The sequence below is a fragment of the Petaurus breviceps genome, unplaced genomic scaffold (assembly GCF_028583685.1).
Source record: "Petaurus breviceps papuanus isolate PSGF00001 unplaced genomic scaffold, PetGlider_PUasm1.0 90752, whole genome shotgun sequence".
Lineage (NCBI taxonomy): Eukaryota > Metazoa > Chordata > Mammalia > Diprotodontia > Petauridae > Petaurus > Petaurus breviceps.
In genome coordinates, this window is record NW_027187336.1 from 13890655 (window position 1) to 13914053 (window position 23399).

Sequence of the window (23399 nt, forward strand, 5' to 3'; positions counted from 1 at the left end):
GTTTAAACCCTAGTTTCCAAATCTGTAAAATGGAACTGATAATACATTGTACACCTCTCAAGGTTGTTGGAGGAAAGTGTGTTGTAAGCTTTAAAATGCCATGTAAGTGTGTGCTGTTATTGTTATGAAGGTATAAGGTCCAAACTTTTGTGAAAGGTGATTGAGACAAACTTGGCAAACAACATAGGGCACTACCCTTGGAGTTAGGAATGCCTGAGCACAGATTCTGCCTCAAGCACTGAACTGGCTACAGGACGCTGAACAAATCACTTACCTCCCTCCTGCTTTAGTTTTCTCACCTTTAACATGAGGAGGATGGGCCTAATAGTCTCTAAGGTGCTCTCCAGCTCACTACGATCCTATGATCACACAATATCCTTCCACCCTTGTCTATTGCAGTTCTTTTATTCATCTGTCTCTCATTCACCCTCTTTCTTCAGACACCAAGTTTATCGTCATTCTTCTCTTTGCTCCACCTCCCCTTTGTTTCCTGAATTGACTGGTATAAAATAGAACAACAGGACATTTGATAAGTGGCAACTGGAATTCTGGCAAAAGTCATATTTGTTTATTGTATTTTAATGTCTATGTGTATTTATCTAGTCAGTGACATAGAGGTAATTTTGTGTGCCAGTTAAATTTATATTTTTGGAAAATATAAGCAATATTCAGGGAAATTCCAAATGTCCCTCCAATAGAAACTGCACTAGGGTTAGAAGACTGGAATGTCATCTCTGCTACTTATGATCTGTGTGACCTGGGGCAAGTCAATTAACCTCTTTGGGCCTCAATACCTCATCTACAAAATTAGGTCCTCTAATACATGTCCTCGAAGGTCCTCTAAGGCCTCAAGCTCAAATCTGACTTCATACATCCTGGGCATATAATCTTTCTGTCATTTCCCTTAGTTTCCTCAACTGTAAAATCTACCTCCCAGGGTTGTTGCGAGGATCAAATGAGATAATATTTGTAAAGTGCTTAGCATAGAACCTGGTACATAGTACATAGTTACAAACATTAATAAATGTTTGTAACCTTCCCTTTGCTTTCCTTTCCCCTTCGCCTCCATGTTCTAATCCCATAATGAATTGTGATCTAATAAATTTTTGTCTGTTGTTTTTGCCTTCTCCCAACTTTTTTTTCCCTTTTTCAGGTTACATTGAGGAAGAATGCATCATTCCTTGTCCATTTGACTGCAAATTAAGTGATTGGTCTAATTGGGGATCTTGCAGTTCATCCTGTGGGATTGGAGTGAGAATTCGTTCCAAATGGCTAAAAGAAAAACCTTACAATGGAGGCCGTCCATGTCCCAAGCTGGATCTCAAGAATCAGGTAGAGGGTATCAAGTAATCAGTGAAATAATTAAAATTATCCCCATGTGATATTTCCAGGTGAAATCAAAGTTTTATTCCTCTAACTTAATAAAACACACGAATAGGGCAAATCAATTTTTTTCCAAAGAAGTCTGTGAAGGGCAGAATACAAATAAAAGAACTTAGAATATCAGAGGATAGAATCTTTACCCTTTGTTTAATAGAACACAAAGATAATTTTTGTCAACAAGAATGCTAAATGGGTTTGATAGGAATTAATTAATACAAACTAACAGGAAAGTGAATTGAGCCTTGAAAAAAAAATGATTCAATCAAATACTGGAAGTTACAGAAATTAATAAATCATACCAACTAATTATCTCCCAAATTAAAAAAAAATAATTGCAAGGCAAAAAGTTAAGAAGAAATTATAATTTTAAAAATTGAAGAAAATATCTGATCACTACATTTTTCCCTATCATTTTTTTGAACAAGCTATTTTCACTATTTTCTCTTGACCCCACCAATCCTCCTTCTTTCAGACTTACTAGGGTCAGTAGCATTCTTCACATATACATCCCAGGGTTGTTAGTATCAAAATGATATAATATTTACAAAGCTAAAGCATTTTGCATAGTTCTTGTCAAATAGTAGTCACTTAATAAATGTTTCCTTTCCTCTTTCCTCCCTTCATTCTTTCCTTCCTTCCTTCTTCTTACCCTCAATACTTATATTCCTTCTTTCCTTGCCTCCTCCATTATTCCCTGCCCTCCTTACCTCACTTTCTTTGTTCTTTTGAAAGGTTTCCCAAAAAGTTTACCCAAAATGTATAGATAATTTATAACTGAAACTTATTTTAATGCCTTGTATATTGTTCCCTTTTCATATTTGAAGAGTGTCTTCCACAACATCCTGGGACTTCAGAATTTTAAGACTAGCATGATGTTGCTGTTTTAATTTGCTTCTTAATAGGCCATATAAGTAGAATGGGTCTGGATTTCAGGCAGTGAGCATGTTAATAGACATAGTTATGTATTTAGAAAAGAGTTTGAAAATATACTGAGTGTTTGCCAGTGATTGCATAATGATACTTCACCTTAGGGAAACATATACCAGAGTTTTAATTAGTTTTTGGTTTGCAAGAATACAGTAGTTGGCATATTCTTCTCAATTCATAAATACTTAAAGTGTTTCTCTGATGTGAATATATATTTCCTTTTGGAATTAAAAAAAAAGAACTATGCTTACACAACAGCCTTTAGCTATTTAAGAAGAGACAGTTGTCATTTTCTAATTGACAGTTATAAAAAATTCTAGCACATCTAATTTTTTTAAAAGGTCTTTAGTTGTTTATCAAATTGCAAAGTACTGACTCCCACAACTTCCATTATTATTTTTTTTCTCAAGTTGACAAACTTACAAATCACCAGGCAGTCAAATGGAGAATGGTAATATACTAAGCTTTCTGGACAAGTTTTTACACAGGTTGTAGCCTCTAGGAACTTATGTACTGATAGAGGACCCAAAGAGTCATCAATATGTGTGGGAAAACAGGATGTCTGCAGAAGTAGAGGGTTATGTAAAATGACTGAACTAAAATGGGGATGAGAGGGAATTCATTATGGAGCCATAAACCAAGAAAAGGTGTTTGTTCACTTTGAAAAGAAAAAAAAAAAGGACTATTATTTGGCATTGGGAAGGAGAGAATTTTTTTTAGATTGTTAAAAAAAATTATGAGCTTAATAAACATGAAAAATTTTATTTTTAATATGTAAAGAAGATTTGATATGAAATTATGATCATATATGGCTTATTTTCTTGAATGTTTATTAAATTACAATATGGTAGAAACAGTCCCACTTTTCTCTATTCCTTCCTGAACTCTTTTCTTATCTCTTGTCTGCATCTTTTAATGCTAAATTTATATTCTTTTGTTTCTTCTTTTCTATCATCATCGCTACTTCTCTACTCTCCACTTTGCTCTTATCCCATAACAAAAACTAAAAGCCCTCCCATGTAACAAATAAATAGAGTCAAAGAAAATGAACCTGAGCATTGGCTACTTTTAATAAGGTATATCTCATTCTGCACATATGGTCCATTACCTCTCTGCCAAGTGAGGGGGACCTGAAACATCATAGTCTTTTGAAACTCCAGTTAATCATTGTGTTTATCATAATTCTTAAATTGGTAACAGTAATTTTCCTTTAGAGAATTGTAGTTGTTGAATTAATTATTCTTCTATTTCTGTTCATTTGACTACATATTACTTAATATAAGTTCTCCAATTTTGCCTGTTTTGTACATTCTTTTGGCACAATGATATCCTATTACATTCATATGCCATAATTTTTTTAGCCATCCCCCTAGTTGATGGAAACCCCCTTTGTTTCCAATTCTTTGCTATAACAAAAGATTTTCCACATGATTGATAACTTAACACATCATTTGGCTTTAGTATCACATTTTTTAGGCACTCAGATGAAAAATAATGATTAAGCATGTATACTTGTGAATAATGTATGGACAATCTTATTAATTCTTACAACAAGCTCGAGGAGCTATGACTTGCGACATTAATTTTACTTACCTTCTTTTTTGAAGAAAGAAATCATCAAAGGAATGGAAGGGCTTCTATATAAGGAATCACATGAAAAGAAAAAAAACATTCTTTACTTGGGAAAAAAAACTAGTAAGCAAATAGAATAATTCTACATGTGTAAAAGTATGGATAGGGAGGATAGATGTATTTTATCTACCTACTATCAAAGTGCTACAACAGGGAACATACTGAAACATTAAGGAAAGGAGAAAGTTTACAAGCCATATTAATATAATCCTTTTATAACCTATTTACATTAAAGGTAACCATGTTACCCTTAGTAATGTTGACAATTTAAAACAAAAATTAAATGCTTTAAAAGGATCATAGTTTTAAAGATAGATAGAGACCTCAATGAGAAGCCAAAATTCCATAACACATTATTAATTGAGACTAGAGATGCTTTAGAGGAGAAGGGGACATAACTAAATTTTCTCATCATGGAGTATAACTGTTCATTCCCCTGACTACTCTCAAAGTGACACTGACAGATTGATAGGTTTGATAGATAGATGAATACATAGAGATAAATATATGGGTAGATAGATTGAGTGAGCGAACAATTATTATATGAGCAGTTAGTATGTGCTAGGCATTGGATTAAGTTCTATATAAATATAAGAAAAGAACTGATTTCCTTATTCTCAAGTAGATCCACATTCTAATAAGGAAAGACAAAATATAAAAGGGAGCTGTCACTATCAGAGGTGCAATCTTGGGTTGAACTGCACTTGTGTTCTTGTGAGATTCTGCCCTTTATCAGGGCACAGAGCAGTTATCACCTGGAACCGGAGTCTTCAATCCTAAACTATAGTTCTAGTGACTAACATAAATCTGTGGCCACAGGAAGGAAAAAAAAAGTGACTGCCTTAGTGTTGATGTAAGTCTATGAATTATAATGGAAAATACCTTTGTGGAAATCCTAAATTTGAAGTAAATTCCCTTAACATTTCCCTTTTAAAGTAAGCACAATTATTTCTATAAATAGGTATTGGTGTGTAAATATGCATGTGGGTAGACATTTATAGGTGTTGTAATATGTTTGTTTTTAAATTTTACAAGAGTCCCTATTCTCTGTGGGTTATGATATCTAAGATCAAGTGTTATTTGAAATTCATGTCTTAATTCACTGGCCAATAAATTGGGTTGTCTGGGATTTTCATGATTTTGGAAATGTTCCCCAGCAGCTTATTTATGACTGCACTTCTTCAGCTTGAGAAACCTGATGTTTGTTCCTCTAAACTGAAAATGTGATGCAGTTAGAGCCTCACCCAGTGGGGCTCCTTTGGAAAGTTCAATTCTACCCCTGGCCTCAGGTTATTTACCATAAGTCTTCTTGGCACTTAGCTCTCAGGTCATTTTATTTTGAACTAACATGCTTCTTTGTCCTTTCTCTCTCCTGCATTAAGACACTTTAGTAAAAGCTCAACAAAAACTATTCATTGGTAATACAACTCACAGACACAATAAAGTTACATAGCTTCAGTAATTCATTTTCTCCTTGATAATGCATATTACTGCAAGGATGTGAGTGATCATTCTGTGGGAATGGAAACAATTCCATAATGCCATAGATTTAATGAGCTATATGAAAATAGAAATATCTTCTGCACATTTAAGTAGTAATTATTTGCCCTAAATTTAGTATGGTATAATGGAGGAATAAGAGAAACTGAGTTAAAAATCCTCCCTCTGCTACTCAACTAACTGTGTCACTATGGGGAAGTAATTTAACTTCTCTGGGCCCAAGTTTGCTCAAATATAAAATGAAGGGGTTAGAGGAGATAGAAAATAAAGTCTCTTTTTGCTCTAGATCCTATGACCCAATTCTTTCCCTTCCTTCAATTTTGAGTTATTTTTAGGGCAAAGAATGTCTTGTTATTTTTTAAGCTCCTCCCAATATCTATTCTAGTGCCTTGTAGAGACTTCAGCAACTGAATATTGGCTTACTAGCCCTGTGATATGGGGCAAACCACTAAGTATCAGTTTTTCCACTTTACAGGCAAGAAAATGATAATATCTTAGGTCCCTTCTAACTCTACAATTTATTATCAACTGTAAGATGAAGAGGGATTAGACTTGTTGGACTGGATGTAGTATGCTCTAAAGTCCCTTCCAGTTCTGTCTATTATCCTGTGATCCATAGCTGATTTGAAAAGGTATGTCATCCCTATATTCATGGTTGGAAGTTACCCTAGAATACATACTTTTCTTAAACCTTTAGCTTCTTATCCCAAAATTTGCTTTTCCATTCTCCAAAATAAAAGCCTACCTAAAAAAGAAAAAAATAGAACCTACAAATGACAAATTTCTGGGGAAAGTTCTTATCTTTCCAGGACTCTGCCTCTAAAGTGTTTGTTTTTTTTTTTTTTTCAGGTTCCCTGTGAGATCTTACTCTGCCATAAAAGTGGGGAGGTTGGGGTGTTATATACACAAGCCTATAAACCATTCTGAATCTGCTAGTGAAATCAATATTTATAATCTATCATAAAAAAGCCTCCCTTTTAAACCCAAACCTATCAACATGATAGCTCTCTCCAGAAAAGGTTACTAAGTGATAGCAATAGTTGAGGAGCTTTTAGCTAACTCCATTTGTGATGCTAAGTGGTTAGAGTTTGCTGCATGGTCATAGCTTTTATCTAAGCATAAAATTTCTGCTAAACAGCTTATTGGATTATCAGGTCAGTTGGCTGATGTTCTCTTCTGTGCTGTGCATATAAAAAGATACATAATATATTTTAATAGTATTTTTTTACAGTCTATAATGTGTTCACTCATTTTAAATGCACTTATACTCCCTGTTGTTGCAATGTTACTTCATATGAAATTCTGCCTAATAGAAGGTTAAATATGAGGGTATTAAAACTCCTTTGGGGTTGCATATCCCTTTATGGTTTCTTCACATAGCTGAAAGAAGAATAATTTTTGAAGCTCTTCTTTTCATTAATCAGTGAGAATCAGTGGCATTGCTTTTTGTTTTAATGGAAGCCACATATTGAAATTCACTGTCAATGCAAGTTAAAAATATAGGGGTGTAAGGTCAGGTTCCCAGTTGAACAAAAGAAAATAAATTAAAAAAAAAAATTTCTACCTTCCCTCCAGTAGCACAAAATAGTTTTCAGGAATAAGTTTTTTTTTTAAATGAAATTTTAGTGGTGTGTTAGAACATGAGTAAGAAAGATACATAATTTTTAAGCTGATTGAATATTCTGTTATCTACATCAAGATGGCTCCATTTAAAATACAACAGTTTTGGCCCTCATACTTCCTTTGGGCCTACTCAGCTTAATTTGATTTATTTAGGCTCCTAGTGTCCCTACTGTAGGCCAAAAGATTTTTGGCATGTTATCTGTTGATACTGGCTTGTGTATTGGCAAGAGTGGCAGATCATAATGGAGGAAGAAGTCATGTCTTTCCCCAAGCTGATAAAATGGAAGATAGCCCACACTGATGCATAATTAACTAAATTCAGCTAAGCCTTTCCAGAAAAATGGTGAACATTTCAGGTTCTTAAAAAAAAAAATTAGAAAGATCTTATATCATCCATTGAAGGAGTAGGAAGTAGTCAGTGGATGAAGGGTAGAAGAAGGATTTCTTAATGATGTTTTGGTCATTTCAGATATGTTCCCATATCATTTTGGGTGACTTTCATACAGAAGAACTATTTTTTCTTTTAAGCTATTTTGTTATCATCACTCATATCTCCTGCCTTGTAATGAAAAGCTTCTGTTCCTTTTTATGTCCCTTATTCTAAACTGTTGATCTAAACTTTACATTTTCAGTTTGAAGTAGAACATTAGTTAGGCTAAGTATAGTTCAGAGAGAATTTTCTTTTTCCTCCCTTGTCCTCATTTGACCAAAAGTAGATGGATCCCCACCCACCCATTGAAGAAGACCCTGTTAGTTCAGCATTGGTATGCAGTTAGTTGAGGTTTGATATTGATAAAAAATGCAAAACGAGTAACTTGCAAATCTTTGAATAGTTGAAAAAAGATATTTAGTGATTCCTAAGATGAAAGATATTTAATAAAAATACAGTAGCAACTAACCTCCTTCAACTCCATATGGGGGAAAAAAGTGATCAATAGGCCAGGGTGGATTAATTCGTGTGTACTTGGAATATGTTCTTGGAACATGACCCTTGCTAAATAGGCCTTACATGACGAGGAAGTCATATTAATATGGTCAGAGGCTACAAGAAAGTTGAACCTTACCAATGAAATCCTTGAGATCATTGTTGCTTTTCAAGGGGGAAGCAAAACATAAACAAAGAAACAAACAAAAAGCCTATTGTTATCCATGTTGCAGAGGGAAAGGAGGAACCCTGACTTATGAACCTTTTTTTCTCCCAGCATGAGGTGTTTTACTTTAATTGCAATAATACACATTCTAATGTTTGGTCACTGAATTAATACCTCTAATTAGACATTTGAGAAGTCATTCATTTCTCTTGAGCTCTGCCAGAGCCATACATTAGAAATAGTTTGCCTCAGACCTTATATGATTTGTCTTGTGTTTGTACCAAAGTCCTTAGTACTGTGCAGAAAATGACCCAACATCTTGCCAATGACCTCTGGATATACTACCATGATAGCCATTCTATGACACTCAACTTAAATGATCTTCACAAGCTGACTAGAAAAATTCTTTTCATGCTTGGGCACAAGCTACCCCGGGGAAATAATTCTTTGATCCAAAAGGCTGGACCTAGATAATATTATGAAGTAATACAAAGTTATGTTTCAACTCCTCCTACTTGCACAGTTGAAAGTCTTCTGCCCCACTACACTTCTGTTTAGCATAGTATCACAAATGCTGTATGGCTAGCAAACTTCCAGTCTTCTAATGATTAGATAATGGTGGACATTTCAGGGTAGTGATCTCTTCAACATTATATGATTCAACCATGTTACGTCATTTTCCTCATCTATAAAATGGAAATAAAAATGCATGAATTACCTGCCTCACTGGATTATTGTGGGAAATGTAAATTATATTATCCAACTTTTAGCTACTATTATTATTATTATTGAAAGTTAGGAGTTACAGAATCTCAAGAGTTGAATGAGTATGCAGAGACAATCCAGTGTACCCTGAGTCTGAGAAAAAAAAAATACTACAGCATTCCTAACAAGTGGACAACCAGCCTTTGCTTCATGAGATCAGGTTGGAGTAATCCAAGGCAGCTAATTCCATTTTGAGCTACTCTCATTTGCTGGAAAGATTTCCTTCAACCTTATTTGTCTCTTTTCAGATTCTGCTTATTGTTTCTTTTTTTTTTTCCTGCTCTCTGTAGCAGGGTAGAGCAAAACAAATTATTTTTCCACATCAAAGTCTCTAAAATATTTGAAGGTAGCTATCATGTTGGCCTCCCCACAACTATATACACATAACTCCTTTTCTGGCTAAACAACTCTAATTTCTTTGACCAGTGTTTCTAGCAGCCTATTGCCAACATGGTTTGAGTACCAGTCCTGAAATCAGAAAAACCTGAATTCAAATCAGGCTTCAAACAATTTACCAACTGTGTGTCCTTGGGTAAATCACTTAACTTCTGTTTGATTCAGTTTTTTCCTCTGTAAAATGGAGATAATATAATACCTACCTCATAGTGTTATTATAAGGATCAAATACTTAGCACTTGATACATAATAAGTGTTATGTAAATGTTAGCTGCTATTATTATTATTATTATTTATGAAGTACAGACATTTCAATATTCTGATTGCCCTCCTCTGAACATTCTTCAGATCATCAATATTTTTTTTTCCTAAAATATGGTACTTAGAACTGGTACTGAACACAAAACTCTAGATGTGATCTAAACAGAGTATACTTGGACTATCACCTCCTTTTTCCTGGGTGTTATATGTCATCTGATGTAGCCTAAGATCATGTTTGCCAGTTTTGTTCTTCACATAACATTATTGATTCATTTTTAACTTTCCATCAACAAAATACCCAGAAGATCTTTTTTCAGGTGAATTTCTTTCTAATGATGCTTCCCGTGTTTTGTACTTATGAAGTCTTAATTTTTACATTTTATCTTAATAGATTTAGACCAGTGTTGTAGCCTGACAAGATCTTTTTTTTTTTCAAATCTGTTATATAGTCTATAAATTCTCTCTCTTTGCCTTATTGTCAGATTTGATAAGGGTGCCTTGTGCCTTTTGGCACAAGGCTAAGCCCTGATTGGAGGGGGACTCTATTGGAGACCCCATTCCAAATTGACGTCAGACCACCCATGACTACTCTTTGTGTATTCAGGTAGCTTCAACTACTCCTATTTCTGCTATGGTCTATCTAACTGAAATCTAGCTATCATTCTATAAAAGGAGTATTAGAGAGTTAACCTAATATTTCCCTGAAGTTTATGACCATCCTTTGTATAAACCAAGTACTAGTATTATTCATCAAAAAGGCTCAAAGCATTAATTAAGGATATTGTCTAGCTGTAAGCACCCCTCCTACACTTGCTAGAGTGGATGGCTTTCTGTCTGGTCAATAATGTGTCTGCCAGTTAAACTTTCTCAACAGAATAGCAGCTTTGTTCTCCTTGTCCCTGGTATCTAAAATGTGTGGCTGAGCCATTAACCAACAACATAGAGTAGCTGACAGCAGGTACATTTTAGAGGATTCAGTCAAGCATAGACAGTGGTCCAGCACCAGCCAAAAACTTATACAAGACAATTAATATTTCAGAGATCCTATCTAATGGACATATTAACGCTATTCATTTATGCTATCTGAGTTCTATCCTGATGACAAGTTAGTTCATTAGAAAGGAATGTACTTGGGGGCAGCTAGGTGGCACAGTGAAGAGCTATGGCCCTGGAGTCAGGAGGACGAGTTCAAATTTGACCTCAGACACTTAACACACACACACACACACACACACATACACAACTATCCTTGTGAACCTGGGCAAGTCACTTAGCCCCAATTGCCCTACCTTCCCCCCTCCAAAAAAAAAAAGAAAAAAAAAGAAAGGAATGTACTTGAAATGTATTATCTCAACCCCACTGCAGAAATGTTTTTGTTGAATTACAATTGAATGTTCTAGCCTTTGCCTTTTTAAAGGGCCCCTAAAGGAAGAGTCCATGTAAAGAGCAGCTCTGTGTACTGGACAGCTCCAGCTAAAGATGTCTGCTAGAGTATTTAATGTGCTCTAGAAAAGGAGCTTCTCAAAGTTTTGATGGAGTTAATTCCTTCTCCTTCTTTCCTTGAATAAATCCTTCTCTTTTCCTCATATCAGAGTCATGTTTCTTTACAAGATAGCTAGCTGCCTACAAATCCTTCTCAAGGTTTTTAGTTAGTAATTACTTTTTTCAGTCCAGTAGCCTTTGTTGTTATATGGAGTTTAAATCCTAGGTAGACCTCAAGAGGAATTTGGAAGTCAATGGTGGCATAGTCCTAGGCTTACAGTTGGCTGAAGTTTGAATTGGCTTCTTCTGATGGGTATAGCAATTTCTGGCTTATCAAACCCCTTTGTATAGGTCCCTCTCTTTCTACTAATCTTCAAAATTCATGAAAATTAATGCTTCTTAAACATGTATCCATGGGCAAGAGCCAAGGATTTTGTAGTGTAATTATTTACACAAAAATTCCATTAACAGAGCCTTGGTTTTTACTGGATTATAATATTTAACTTTCCATCATGAGTGATGATTATTGAAGTGTGACTGTCTATAATATTATTTCCTTATGATGGCATATTCACCTAAGGCCAAAAGATCACAGAAGGGCATGACATGTTTTTATCCTGGCCGGGGAAAAACAGCTCAAGAAAGAATTGATGTCAATGATAATAAATTGTTGATTAAAAGAGTTCTTACAATTTAGAAGTTAAATTCATAATTTCTTACAACCTCTTACTTTTATCAATAAAATTAATGCCCTGATATATTAATTGATTTGCCCTGAATAATACAGCTAGTGAATATAAGTGCTAGGAATCAAATCCAGTTCTTCTGACTCTAATTCCAGTGTTCTGTCTCTTTTCCATTGTAGAAGAACGCATATCTATATGTAGTGGGACATGTTGTTTGGATTGCCTCTCTCTTTTCAATCTGTTTTCACTTTAGCATGTCTGGATTCCTAGAAATAGACCACTACCAATCTGTACACTGAAATTCTGTCAGTGTCTTAACAATAACCCCACTGAGTAAAATTGTACTTCCTTTACTTTCTATTCTTGCTCTTGAACCCTTGTGCAAACTGTTTTCTGTCTCTATAACCATCCACTCAAAATGTAATACATTAATGGGTCATATTGCTTATACAAAAAAGCCCCTCACGATGATGAAAGCTTTAGATCTTAAACATAATAATTTATTTTTAAAAAGACAAAATAAATAATATGTTAAATTTATTGTATAAGTAAAAAAACCCCTCAAAATACACATTTAAAATTGGGTCACATTCTCCCACCAATGTACTCAATATCTGTGGTTAAGAGTGTGAGAAACTGTGGGTATCACAGGACTTCCCAGGCAGGGTCAGGGAGTTAGCCCAGATGAGCTTCCGCTGTCTACTGCTTCCCTGGGCACCCCTAGGAAGATCCACCCGAGATGCCCCTCAAAATGGCAAACCCTTTCTCACTGAAAGAACTGAGAAAGAGAGTGCAGTGGAAGAGGAAGCAGGTGTGGTGTTCCCTAGGAACCCACCCACACAGATACAGACCTTCCTGTAGACTTAGGGTTAGTCAAATTCTTCAAATTCCTCATTTTATTTCCCTACATTCCCTCTTTATATGCAGATTACATAGGTGTGGTAGTGAGGATACTTGTGACTGGGTGTGACATCTAAGGTCCAAGTGGTTTGCCACAATCCCTAACCTCCCTTCTAGTTCCTTCCAGCCATTGTCATAGTTCCAGGGGGGCCATGATCTTAGTAAATTAAGATTAGTCAGCTTCCCTACCTCTATTGATTATCTTCCAATAACTTTTGTGGGAGCAAAAGAAGATACTATAATATCACTTCTTATAAGAGTATTTACATACTTAATAGACACCTGGCAGAGAGGCACAATGAGGAAAATTCATGTGAATAGGATGATTAACAAGTATGAGCTGCTTGCTTTTGTTGTCAATCCATTCAGAAACATCTACACACAGCTTCTCTGTTCACTAATGGAATGTTCATTTTTACCATTTGAGTGGGCAGATATTCTCTATTCGAACATAGTGTTTACAAACTCTTTTATTCTCCCTTAGAAGACCATTTAGAAAATGTTACCTCAATATGAATAGTAGTTCTCCTATAAAGCTCAACAAATTGACCATCTCTGAGACACACAGCCTAGCCCAACCTGTTCTTTACTCACCTCAATGCTTAGTTGTCCAATCATAATAACAATAGATAGCAAAATTACTCCACTTTTTTTTTTAATGAAATCAGTAGTGCACTTAAAATCAGGTTATTGAGTTTTAGGTTTAGGGGTGCTCAAGACCCCAAAATACCAACATGCCAGGTCCTGACAAATGAATTCTACTTCTTTTAGCCAAAGAAAAGCAAAGTTGATTAAAGGTTTACCATAATAGGTAGATTCTTAAGGAGCCTTGATATCTGTAAGGCTTGTATTGGACAAGTGGGCCAAAATCATCTGACACAGAGTGAGTCTGTGCTAGAAAATTCTCTGGCTTTCTTTTTTAATGGAGGCAAGATAGGGTCTTATGTACAGAAAGTTTGTGGGAGCAATTTAGGGGTGGTCTAGAGGAGGAGTTTGGGGATGTTCTTCAGGAGGAGTCAAAAGAGGTCAGACTCAAGTAATGAGATTGGGGAGGGTCTTCAGGAGGAGTCAAATGTGGTCAGACTCCAGTGATTAGAGATAAAGTGTGGGAGGCTACTTGGAGATGAGAGACAATGGAGGCCTAGGCTAGTTTAAGGGTGTATAGATATTTTGGGAGGATTGAGGGTAGGGAGTAGCTGGACAAAGGAGGGCTAGGCTAGTAACAGAGATTTAGGCCAACTATAATGAAAGGCTTATGGCCTCAGGCAAATCATTAAATGGGAAGATTCAAGGAGAGTTCAAGGCTGTTCTGAGAGCCTGTCCGCCATCAAGGTCTCAGTCCCCAAATGCTTTTGTAATTTCTCTCTCTCTCTCTCTCTCTCTCTCTTTTGTTTTGCCTTTCTTAGTCATACAGCAGTTATAAAAAGATGATATTCGGTAACTTAAAAGCTATAAGGTCCCCAATATCATCCAACCATTCTTTGGTATATTTGAAATTGTTTCCTTGCCCTCCATATTTCTCTAATTTTTAATAAATAAGACATTTAAAATACCAACTAATCACATATAAGTAAAGCATCATTCTACAATGTTCAGAAGATAATTTGAATCTTTGTAGTTTTGTCACAGTTTATTTCCTATTCAAAACTTCTCAAATTCTGTCTAAAACTTTTTTTTCCTACCTAGGCTAGCACTTTCTATGAAAGTTCTGATCCTATTGTTTTAGGCATCATCTATGACAGTGGCAATATTTTGCATCATCTCACAAATAATAGAAATCTGCACACACACACACACACACACACACAAAACCACCTTTTTCTGTCCTTTTAACTATTAAACTGCTCCAAATTAAATGACCTTTTAGAGACAGTATGTCTTATGCCATATTGCTTCTTTTCTCTTCTAGATGAATAAAGTAAGGTAGGTTAAGGGGTAATAATATAAAAAAGCAACAGTAAAACACCCTCTTTTGTATTTCATTTCCAGATGTTGATATGGAATTTTTTAAAGTCTATGCTCTGGGTTATATATATTAGATTTAGCAGATAATTTTTTTTTCATCAAGGATAATAATCAACATTTGACTTTAGTTCAGTCTTTCTCTAGTCATCCCTATAAATGAAGAGTTTTAAATTCTAGCTGTTATTTTAATTCATTGAATTTCATCTGATTTGCCTCTCTTTTCCCCAGATTTCTTGTTTTTCTGTAGTCCATAATGCTCCAAAGAGCATTCAACTCAAGAGTCACAATACCAGTTTCTAGTCCTGTTTCCAACATTTATTAGTCACCTAATATTGACAAGTGACAACCTCTCAGTCTCAGTGTCCTTATGTGTAAAATGATAGTATTGAATTAGATTGTATTTTCCCGTTTAAAAATTCTATGATTTTTATGGTGATGATGAAATTAATAGATTGTACTTAATGTGCTTTATCATATCATTTTCTTAACATGGAATTAAAAGGTAATCCTCATTTAAATACAGAATGCTCAGGACTGATTAGAATCCTTGGTTTCTTTTCTCAAAGTAAATCTTATTGCGTTCAGTAATACCTGGTAGGAAATGCTGCTGCTTATTAACAGTATCATAGACAAACATGGAATTATTTAATCATTCTTACATCTGCAAGAATATCCCATAAAGGAAAAAAAATTTACATAGCATGTCTTCATTCCTTAACAAAGAATTATCATGTTAACTCTAATGCTAAAGTGAAATAAGTTTAGGAGTGATAATAGAGAAAAAAGTTTGGATTTGGTCAAATCTCCAGTGAACTACATGCTTCATATAGGCAGTCTGGCTGAGACTCCATGTCATAAATCAATATGACAGCAGCTAACTAATACATTGAACTTCATGTTGCTCATCTTTGTCTTCTGGAGAAAGTGAGTACAATGGAATTGATGCCTTGGCTAGTCCTTGAAAGTGGCTTCAATGTCTTCTCTCCCCATCTCCAATATATTAAAAGGCCTTTCATGCTTATAAAGGTACTTTTAAAAAATAGATTTAGATTATTTTCCATTGTAGAGTCCCCAGAATATCTATAAACTACAGAGATCACCATTAAAGATAATTAGGTATAATAATTTGGCTTTGAACAAAAATTAAAATGCTCTGAATTAGCTATCTCTATCTCATTCTCTCTGTATGAGTAATGTGAATATTGCATGAATACTTTCTGTTCTGATATTATGAAGTATAGTAGATAATATCTCAAATAGAATGCATGCTTAGGGCTTGGAAAAATCTAATAGAAAATTATCATTATTCTTGGTTGGCTGATTTTAAAGAGAAACTTTTGGTTGGTAGATACTGGAAGACAGGATGGTATGGTGTGAAAGAGATCTGAATTTGCAGTGAATTGGATTCAGATCCTGACTCTAGTACTTATTAATATCTCTGTGACCTATAAGCACATCATAGACCTCTGGTGGCCTTGGTAAAAAAAAAAACAAAACCCTGTAAAAATGAGTAAATTTGACTAGTTGACCTATAAGTTTACTTCTAACTCTAAATATATGATCCTATATGTGTAATGGCAAACAAAGAAGACAGCGCCTTGTTTCAGCTATTTAATTATTTAGGACCTTGTTTCAGTTCAAGTTTCTTTTAAGCCTTACTCGTGATTATATCAAGTCTTTGTTAAGAAACAGAAAACAGGGAGGAATTAATGACCATGTATAAGAAGCCTAAGCTGGGGAAAAAGCAGAGTTGAGAAGAGCATACTTGTGGTGGCAGAGTTGAGAAGGAAAAACCTTTTGTTTGTCCTGTCTGTGTTGATTTGTGTTTGTAATACTTTGTACAGAATCCCTGGGACATTACTGGAAGCCCTGAAAGAGGATTTTCTTGTTGTATGTTTACAGAAGTCCAGAGGGATGGTTTTGGAGGTCCTGAGACTTTACTGATGATTTGTGTTGACCTCTCAGACCTTGTTTAATGGTCTGTGTTGATTTCTATGCTAATGATTTGTGTTGACTTCTTGGACTTTGTGGGTCGGTATTGATTTCATAGGAAGATAGTGAATTGATGATGGTGCTGGCAATGTTTATGAATGTTATTGTGGCTCTGTTAAGCTTTGTCTTCCCAGAAACAGAAATTGTAAAGGACTTGGAGTGGAATGGACACTGTGAGCTTCAACATGGACCTGGACAAGGGACTGGATGAGGAGCTGGACGAGGAGCTGAGGGCCGACTACCTTTTAATCCAGGTGATGATTGGGTAGATTCAGGCAGGAGCTGGACCCATAAAAGAGAAACCAAGGAATTTGGGAGCCAGCTTCAAGTCAAGATGAAAAGACCTCTCCTTTGGTACTTAGTGCAGACTGAGAAGATCATGATTTACTCTGGCCTAGGGATGGGAGAACTTTGTACTCTGTACCTTGTACCTCTTAAGGATGACTGAGTTAAGGATGTTTGGAAACTAATTTCATATCAAGAAGAAAGGAAACTTTTTGACTGAGAGATTAAGACAATGTGACATAGGGGTGCAGAACTTTGACCTTTGTACTTTGTGTCCCTTAAGGAGCCTTGCTCCTTAAGGATGATTGAGTTAAGGATTTACTGAATGATATCTTTTCCTTAAAACTATGTGGCTACTTTGTTGAAAACTATGTGGCCATTTAAGTGATAAGTTGTTATGTTATAACATTGTGAATGTTGTACTTTGGTTTCTGTGAATGTTTTGCTTTAATTTACTGCTGAATAAATAGAGAGTTCACTATACTATGTGGTCAGAACCTTAAAGCTATTCACAGCAGCAGTCCTCTGGAAAGTTCTTTTGTTTGACTTCACAATATGTCATCAAGGTCATGTAATAGTTATTCAGAGATGTATAATATGAATTATTATTTATGTTAAAACTTTATGTTCTGGTTATTCGTAGGTCAATATAAAAGTAAGTGGTCAGATGGACAACATATAATGTGAGTTTTTTTTAAGTGAGTGTTGTGCTTATCAAGTCATACTTTTTTCCCCCCTTTTCTAGGTGATGTATATTTATGAAATGACAAACATAGTAACTATAAGAATCAAACTGTAGTCATTGGTCTTATTGATAACAAAACCTCAACAATGGAACTGAACTAACAGAAATAGTTCCTGAAGTTGAAATGGTTATCAAGAATTCATATGGATCAGAATCCTGAATTTGAGGAGGCAAAAAATTTGCCATTCCTAATTTTCACATGGGACAACTTTTGCCCACAAAAGTTAAGTGATTTGTCTAAGATTACATTGCTATTATGTATGATAATAAAAGGGGCATTCAGACCCCATTCTTCCATATCACATTATAGCACTTTCCCATTATATAACACTGAGTTCCTTGAATCAGAATGCCACAACTTTTTGTCTGTTGTTTTGTTTTTCATTTTTGTCAGAGTTGAGAAAGCATTGTGATACAGTGGAAAAGGAGTACTGGCTTTAAAGGACCAGGCTTTGAATTCCAGATCTGCTTATGACCTTGGACAAGTTATTTAACTTCTCTGAACATCAGTTTCTTTTTTTTTAAAGCAATTGGGATTAAGTAACTTGCTCAAGATTACACGGCCAGTTATTTCTAGGTATGGTGCTAAGTATCTGAGCCTGGATTCGATCCCAAGTCATCCTGACTCTGGAGATGGTGCTCTTACTCACTGTGCTACCTGGACACCCCATGAACATCAGTTTCTTTATCTGTAAAATAAGGGAATCAGACTAGATGATATCTAAGGTTCTTTCCAGTTTTTAATCTCTTAATTTTATGAAATAAAGATTTTATGTGACTTTGTGATGATGCCTCTATGGCAAAGCCTTGGTTAGGTTATGGTTCATCTTTTATTTTTGACCAAAGATCTCACAATGCTGGAATAAGGGTAGAGTGTTTTCAGCTGTGACTATTCAGACTAGTACAAATTTGGAAGGTACTACCATAAATCAGGCACAAGTGATCCATTAGAACATTTAGTGTGGAAGTGACTTTGAATTTGTGCAGCTTATATTTCCTTTGTGCTTCAAGGATTCAGTTTTCCTCATGGAGTATAGCAACTTTTTGATGCAGGCATGCCATGCTGGATGGTCATGTGCCAGGGTTTCCCATGCATCACAGGTGATATTAAAGTTCTTTAGAGATACCTTGAGAGTATCCTTATATAGTTTCTTTTGACCACTATGTGAGCACTTACCATGTGTGACTTCTCCATAAAATGATCTTTTGGGTATGAATATGTTTTGCATTTGAACTACATGGCCAGCCCATGGAGACTCTGTTCTTTGCAATAGAGTTTGAATACTTGGCAGTTCAGCTCTAGAGAAAACAGTGTCTGGTACCATATTTTGCCAGGTAATCTTCAGGCTCTTCCTGAGACAATTCAAATGGAAGTTGTTCAGTTTTCTGGCATGGAACTGGTATACTGTCCAAGTTTCACAGGCATACAACAGTGTAGTAGGCATGATAGCTATGTAGACCTTCAGTTTGGTATGCATCTTATTACTTCTCTCCCACTTTCTTTTGGAGTCTCTCAAATGCTGAGCTACCTCTGGCAATATGTGCATCAATCTCATCATCTATGTGCACATCCCTGGAAAGTATACTGCCAAGGTAAGTGAACTTATCTACATCATTCAAAATTTCTCCATTTACTGTGACCAATGGTTCCACATATGGATGGTGGAGGATCTTTTTCTTGATGTTGGTTGTCAGGCCAAAATTAGCACAGATGGCAGCACAGATCCCATACTCTATTGCATCTTGGCCTCAGAGCCTGTATTGAATGCACAATCATCTGCTAACAAAAAGTCACACATTAACTCCCCCTCCACTTTGGTTTTGACTTGTAGCCTTTTTAAGTTAAATAGTTTGCCATCAGTGTGGAAGCTGATCTTGATGCCATTTTTTTTCTGACAACATTGCAGAAAACATCTTGCTGAAGAGGATGGGAGAAATGATACTTTGTGATCTTGCCCTGTTAGTTCCTAGAAAAAAAATGAGTATATAGTCCTTCTTCTAGAACCCATATAAGCATGCCATCTTGAAACTATTGTAGAAAGCTGAAGAACTTCTCTGGGTAACCCAGTTTCTACATGATCTTCCACAGGCCTTCATGACTGATAGTATCAAAGACTTTGGTCAGGTTGACAAACATTGAAAACAGATCTTTGTTCTGCTCCTGGCATTTCTCCTGGAGTTTTTGGGTAGCAAACACTCTGTTGACCATTCCTCAACCCTTTCTAAAGCCACATTGACTCTAGGACAGGTCACCATCTTCCAGATTATTAAGCAACCAATTAAGGAAGATTCTGGCAAGCATCTGGCATTAGTAACTTCTTAATCATGCCTCTACTGCAAAATCTTGGCTAGGTACCATTCTTACAAAAACCCCTTCCTCAGAAATGACATTTTCCCATGCTTTCCCTTACCAAATCCTATTCTTTGTCCATACAATGTCCTCCAATCTTTCAACCTCTCAGTTTTCTCCCAAACCATTGCCTTTTCACTATCTGCTGTCTCCTCTTTTCTCTATCTTTACCCCTTAGTGAACCAATTCAACTCTTAACTTTCTTCTTTTCTTAAGTCTCTGGCCCCCTTATCATATTGCCAGTTATATCCTGCAAAGACTCAATCTGGGATCACTCCTACCATTGGCTGCCTTTGCTCTAATATACATACTTCTGAATGAATCTTTAGAAAATCACAAAACTATTTTGACTGAATCCACTACAAATTTATATATCACACAACTTCAACTGAGCCCTCACTACTGCAAAGCTATCCTTTTATACCTCCCTTATCAATTCACTATCTCACTCTTGGTAGAAGCTCTTTCAAACATTTTCATCCTTCCCCAAACTTCCCATGACTCCTGCCCCCATCTTCATAACTAAAAATCATGTCTCACATAACACAGAAAAAAAAATGGAAGTAATCCTCAATTAGCTACCTTTTCTCCCCTCTTCATTGTATCCTATTATTCAGATACCTATGGCCACTAACTATTTCCCTTACCCCAGTCTCAAAGAAAGAAGTGACCTTCCTTCTTACCAAGGCAAACCCTTCTACTGTTCAAGCAATCCCATTCCATCTCTTATCCAATGGATTCCTCTCTTTATCATCACTACTCTATAATTTATTTTCATTCTCTATCTGCTGGCTCCTTCCCTATTATATATAAATGTGCTCATATGGCCCCTCTCCTCAAAAACCCCTCACTTGATTGTTCCATGACTGCTAACTGTCATCCTACATCTCTTCTGCCCTTTGTAATTAAATTATTCAAGAAGATCATCTATAATTGGTGACTCTACTTCTTTTCTCTCCCTCTCTTCTTATCCCCTTACAGCCTAATTCACAACCTCATCAGTTTTGTTTCACTCTTCTCTCCAGAATGATCTCTTAATTGACGATTACAATAGCATATTTTTTGACAAATTTATTTCTTTTTAATTTTCCACATTCACTTCCATAAGCTTTAAATTTTCTCCACCTCCCTCCTCTCCCCTCTCCCCAAGGTGGTATACAATCCAATATAGTCTCTACATAATCATTCTTATTAAACATATTTTCCACTTTGTCATGTGTAGAAGAATTAGAATGTATAGGAGGAACCATGAGAAAGAAAAAAACAACAAAAGCGTGAATAGTGAAATATGCCTCAATCTGCATCCAAACTTCCTATTTCTTTGTGTGGATGTGGATGGCATTTTCCATGATGAGTCTTTTGGGGTTGTTTTAGGTCCTTGCATTTCTGAGAAGAGATAAGTCTATCAAAGTTAGTCACTGTGCAATGTGGCTATTATTGTGTGCATTGTTCTCCTGGTTCTGTTCGAGTAGTATTTCGTAATCTTCATTCTTTCTGACCTCTCTGAAACCTTTTACATTAATGATTCTCCTCTTCTTGTTATTCTCTCCTGTATTGGTTTTCAGAATGCTTCTGTCTCCTGTTTTTCCTATCTCTCAAACTATTCCTTCTAGGGATCCTTTGATGGATCTCCTTTGTTCCTTTCCTCCAGACTTCACTATTGCTGTCAATGGTACCACCATCCTGTCAGTACCTCAGTCTCCCAATCTAGTTGTTACTCTCAACTCATCACTACCTCTCACACTCCCCATATTCAATCTGTTGCCAAGGCCCGGCAATTCCATCTTTGTAACATCTCTCAAATATTCTCCCCTCTCTCCTCTGATACTACTACCACCTTGCTGCAGGTATATACCACAAGACTCTTGGATTGTAGCAATTATCTACTGGTGGGTTTACTTAATTCAAGTCTCTCCCCACTTCAATCCATCCTCCGTTCAGCTGCCAAAGTGATTTTCCTAAAGCAAGGGTCTGACAATTCAGCACCTCCCCTCTCATTTTCTCTCTCTCTCATTTTCTTTCTCTTCTCTTTCTCTCATTTTCTTTCTATTGTTCTCTCTCTCTCTCTCTCTCTCTCTCTCTCTCTCTCTCTCTCTCTCTCTCTCACACACACACACACACACACACACACACACACACACACACACATACCCCTCAGTAAACTTCAATGACTCTCTATTATTTCCAATATTAAATATACAAAAAAAATCCTCTATTTCACATTCAAAGCCCTTTATAACCTAGCCCCCATCTACCTTTCCAGTCTTCACCATATTTCCTGGCATGTTATTTTTGATATAGTGATATTGGCCTCCTTGCTGCTCCCTGTGCAATTCCATCTCTCAGCTCTGGATGTATTTTTTCTGACTGTCCCCCATGCCTGGAGTATTCTCTTTCCTCATCTATGCCTCCTGGTTTCCCTGTCTTCCTTTAAGTCCCAGCCAAAATCTCATCTTCTACAGGAAGCTTTTTCTAAGTCTTCTTAATTCTAGTGCCTTCCCTCTAATTGTTTTTTAATTTTTCCTGTTAAAGCTTGTTTATACATACTTGTATTATTTCCATGTCCCCATTAGATTGTAAACTCTTTGAGTGTAGGCACTATGTTTTGCCTTACTTTTTGTCCCCTGCACTTAGTATGGTGCCTGGCACATAGTAGGTGCTTGTTAAATGACTGATTGAAATAGAGTCAGACACAGACATATTTGTAGCTTCAGGAGCAGACTGCCTTCATGATGAGAACTTAGAACATTTGGGCCAAGACTTTAAGAGGATAGAAATATGGCTGCTACTGCTTCCTTACTACATAAAAAGGTGATAATTCTATGGGTCATTGGATCACAATTTAGGATGTACAGCTGTAAGAGACTGAAAAAGTAATGTAACCTAATCTACTCATTTTACAGACACAGAAAATGGGGCAATTTGTTTTCTAGAAGAGTCTAACTCTACCTGGACTTGATATATAAAGGGCACATCTACAGAATTAACTGCACTTCTCCCTTCAATCTCCATGTATAGTAGTTGCATGCTAAGGACTTCTGAACATGCAGACTAATACCGTGTTTCCCCGATAATAAGACCTATCCTGAAAATAAGCCCTCCCCTTACTGTGTAAGATTCCTCTAAAATAAGCCCTCCCCCGAAAATAAGCCCTATTGAGATTGCTACTGTAGTGGAGGTGATCCCCTGCACTACATGCTACATTACAGTACCCTCTGTATGCACTGTCCCCCCCCCCGTGAAACACACGCCGCGCTCCGAGCTGCATCCAATCAGAGCTGCAGCAGTGAGCGCGTCATCCTGTTCTTTATTGAATTCATTATTGAATAAAGGTACATTTTTTTGTTCACATTTACCTGTTTATTAAAATTGCTGTCAATGTTCATTAAAATAAGCCCTCCCCTGAAAATAAGCCC

At 36.1% G+C, this 23399-nt stretch overlaps 1 protein-coding gene across 1 annotated transcript in view; it reads left to right on the forward strand.

The window, feature by feature from the left end:
• Positions 1-23399, forward strand: part of THSD7B (thrombospondin type 1 domain containing 7B) — a 1193076-nt gene that overhangs the window by 892505 nt on the left and 277172 nt on the right. The window contains exon 15 of the mRNA XM_069067855.1: positions 1154-1332. Within this exon, the coding sequence (XP_068923956.1) occupies positions 1154-1332 (179 nt within the window). The remainder of the gene's footprint in view (positions 1-1153; positions 1333-23399) is intronic.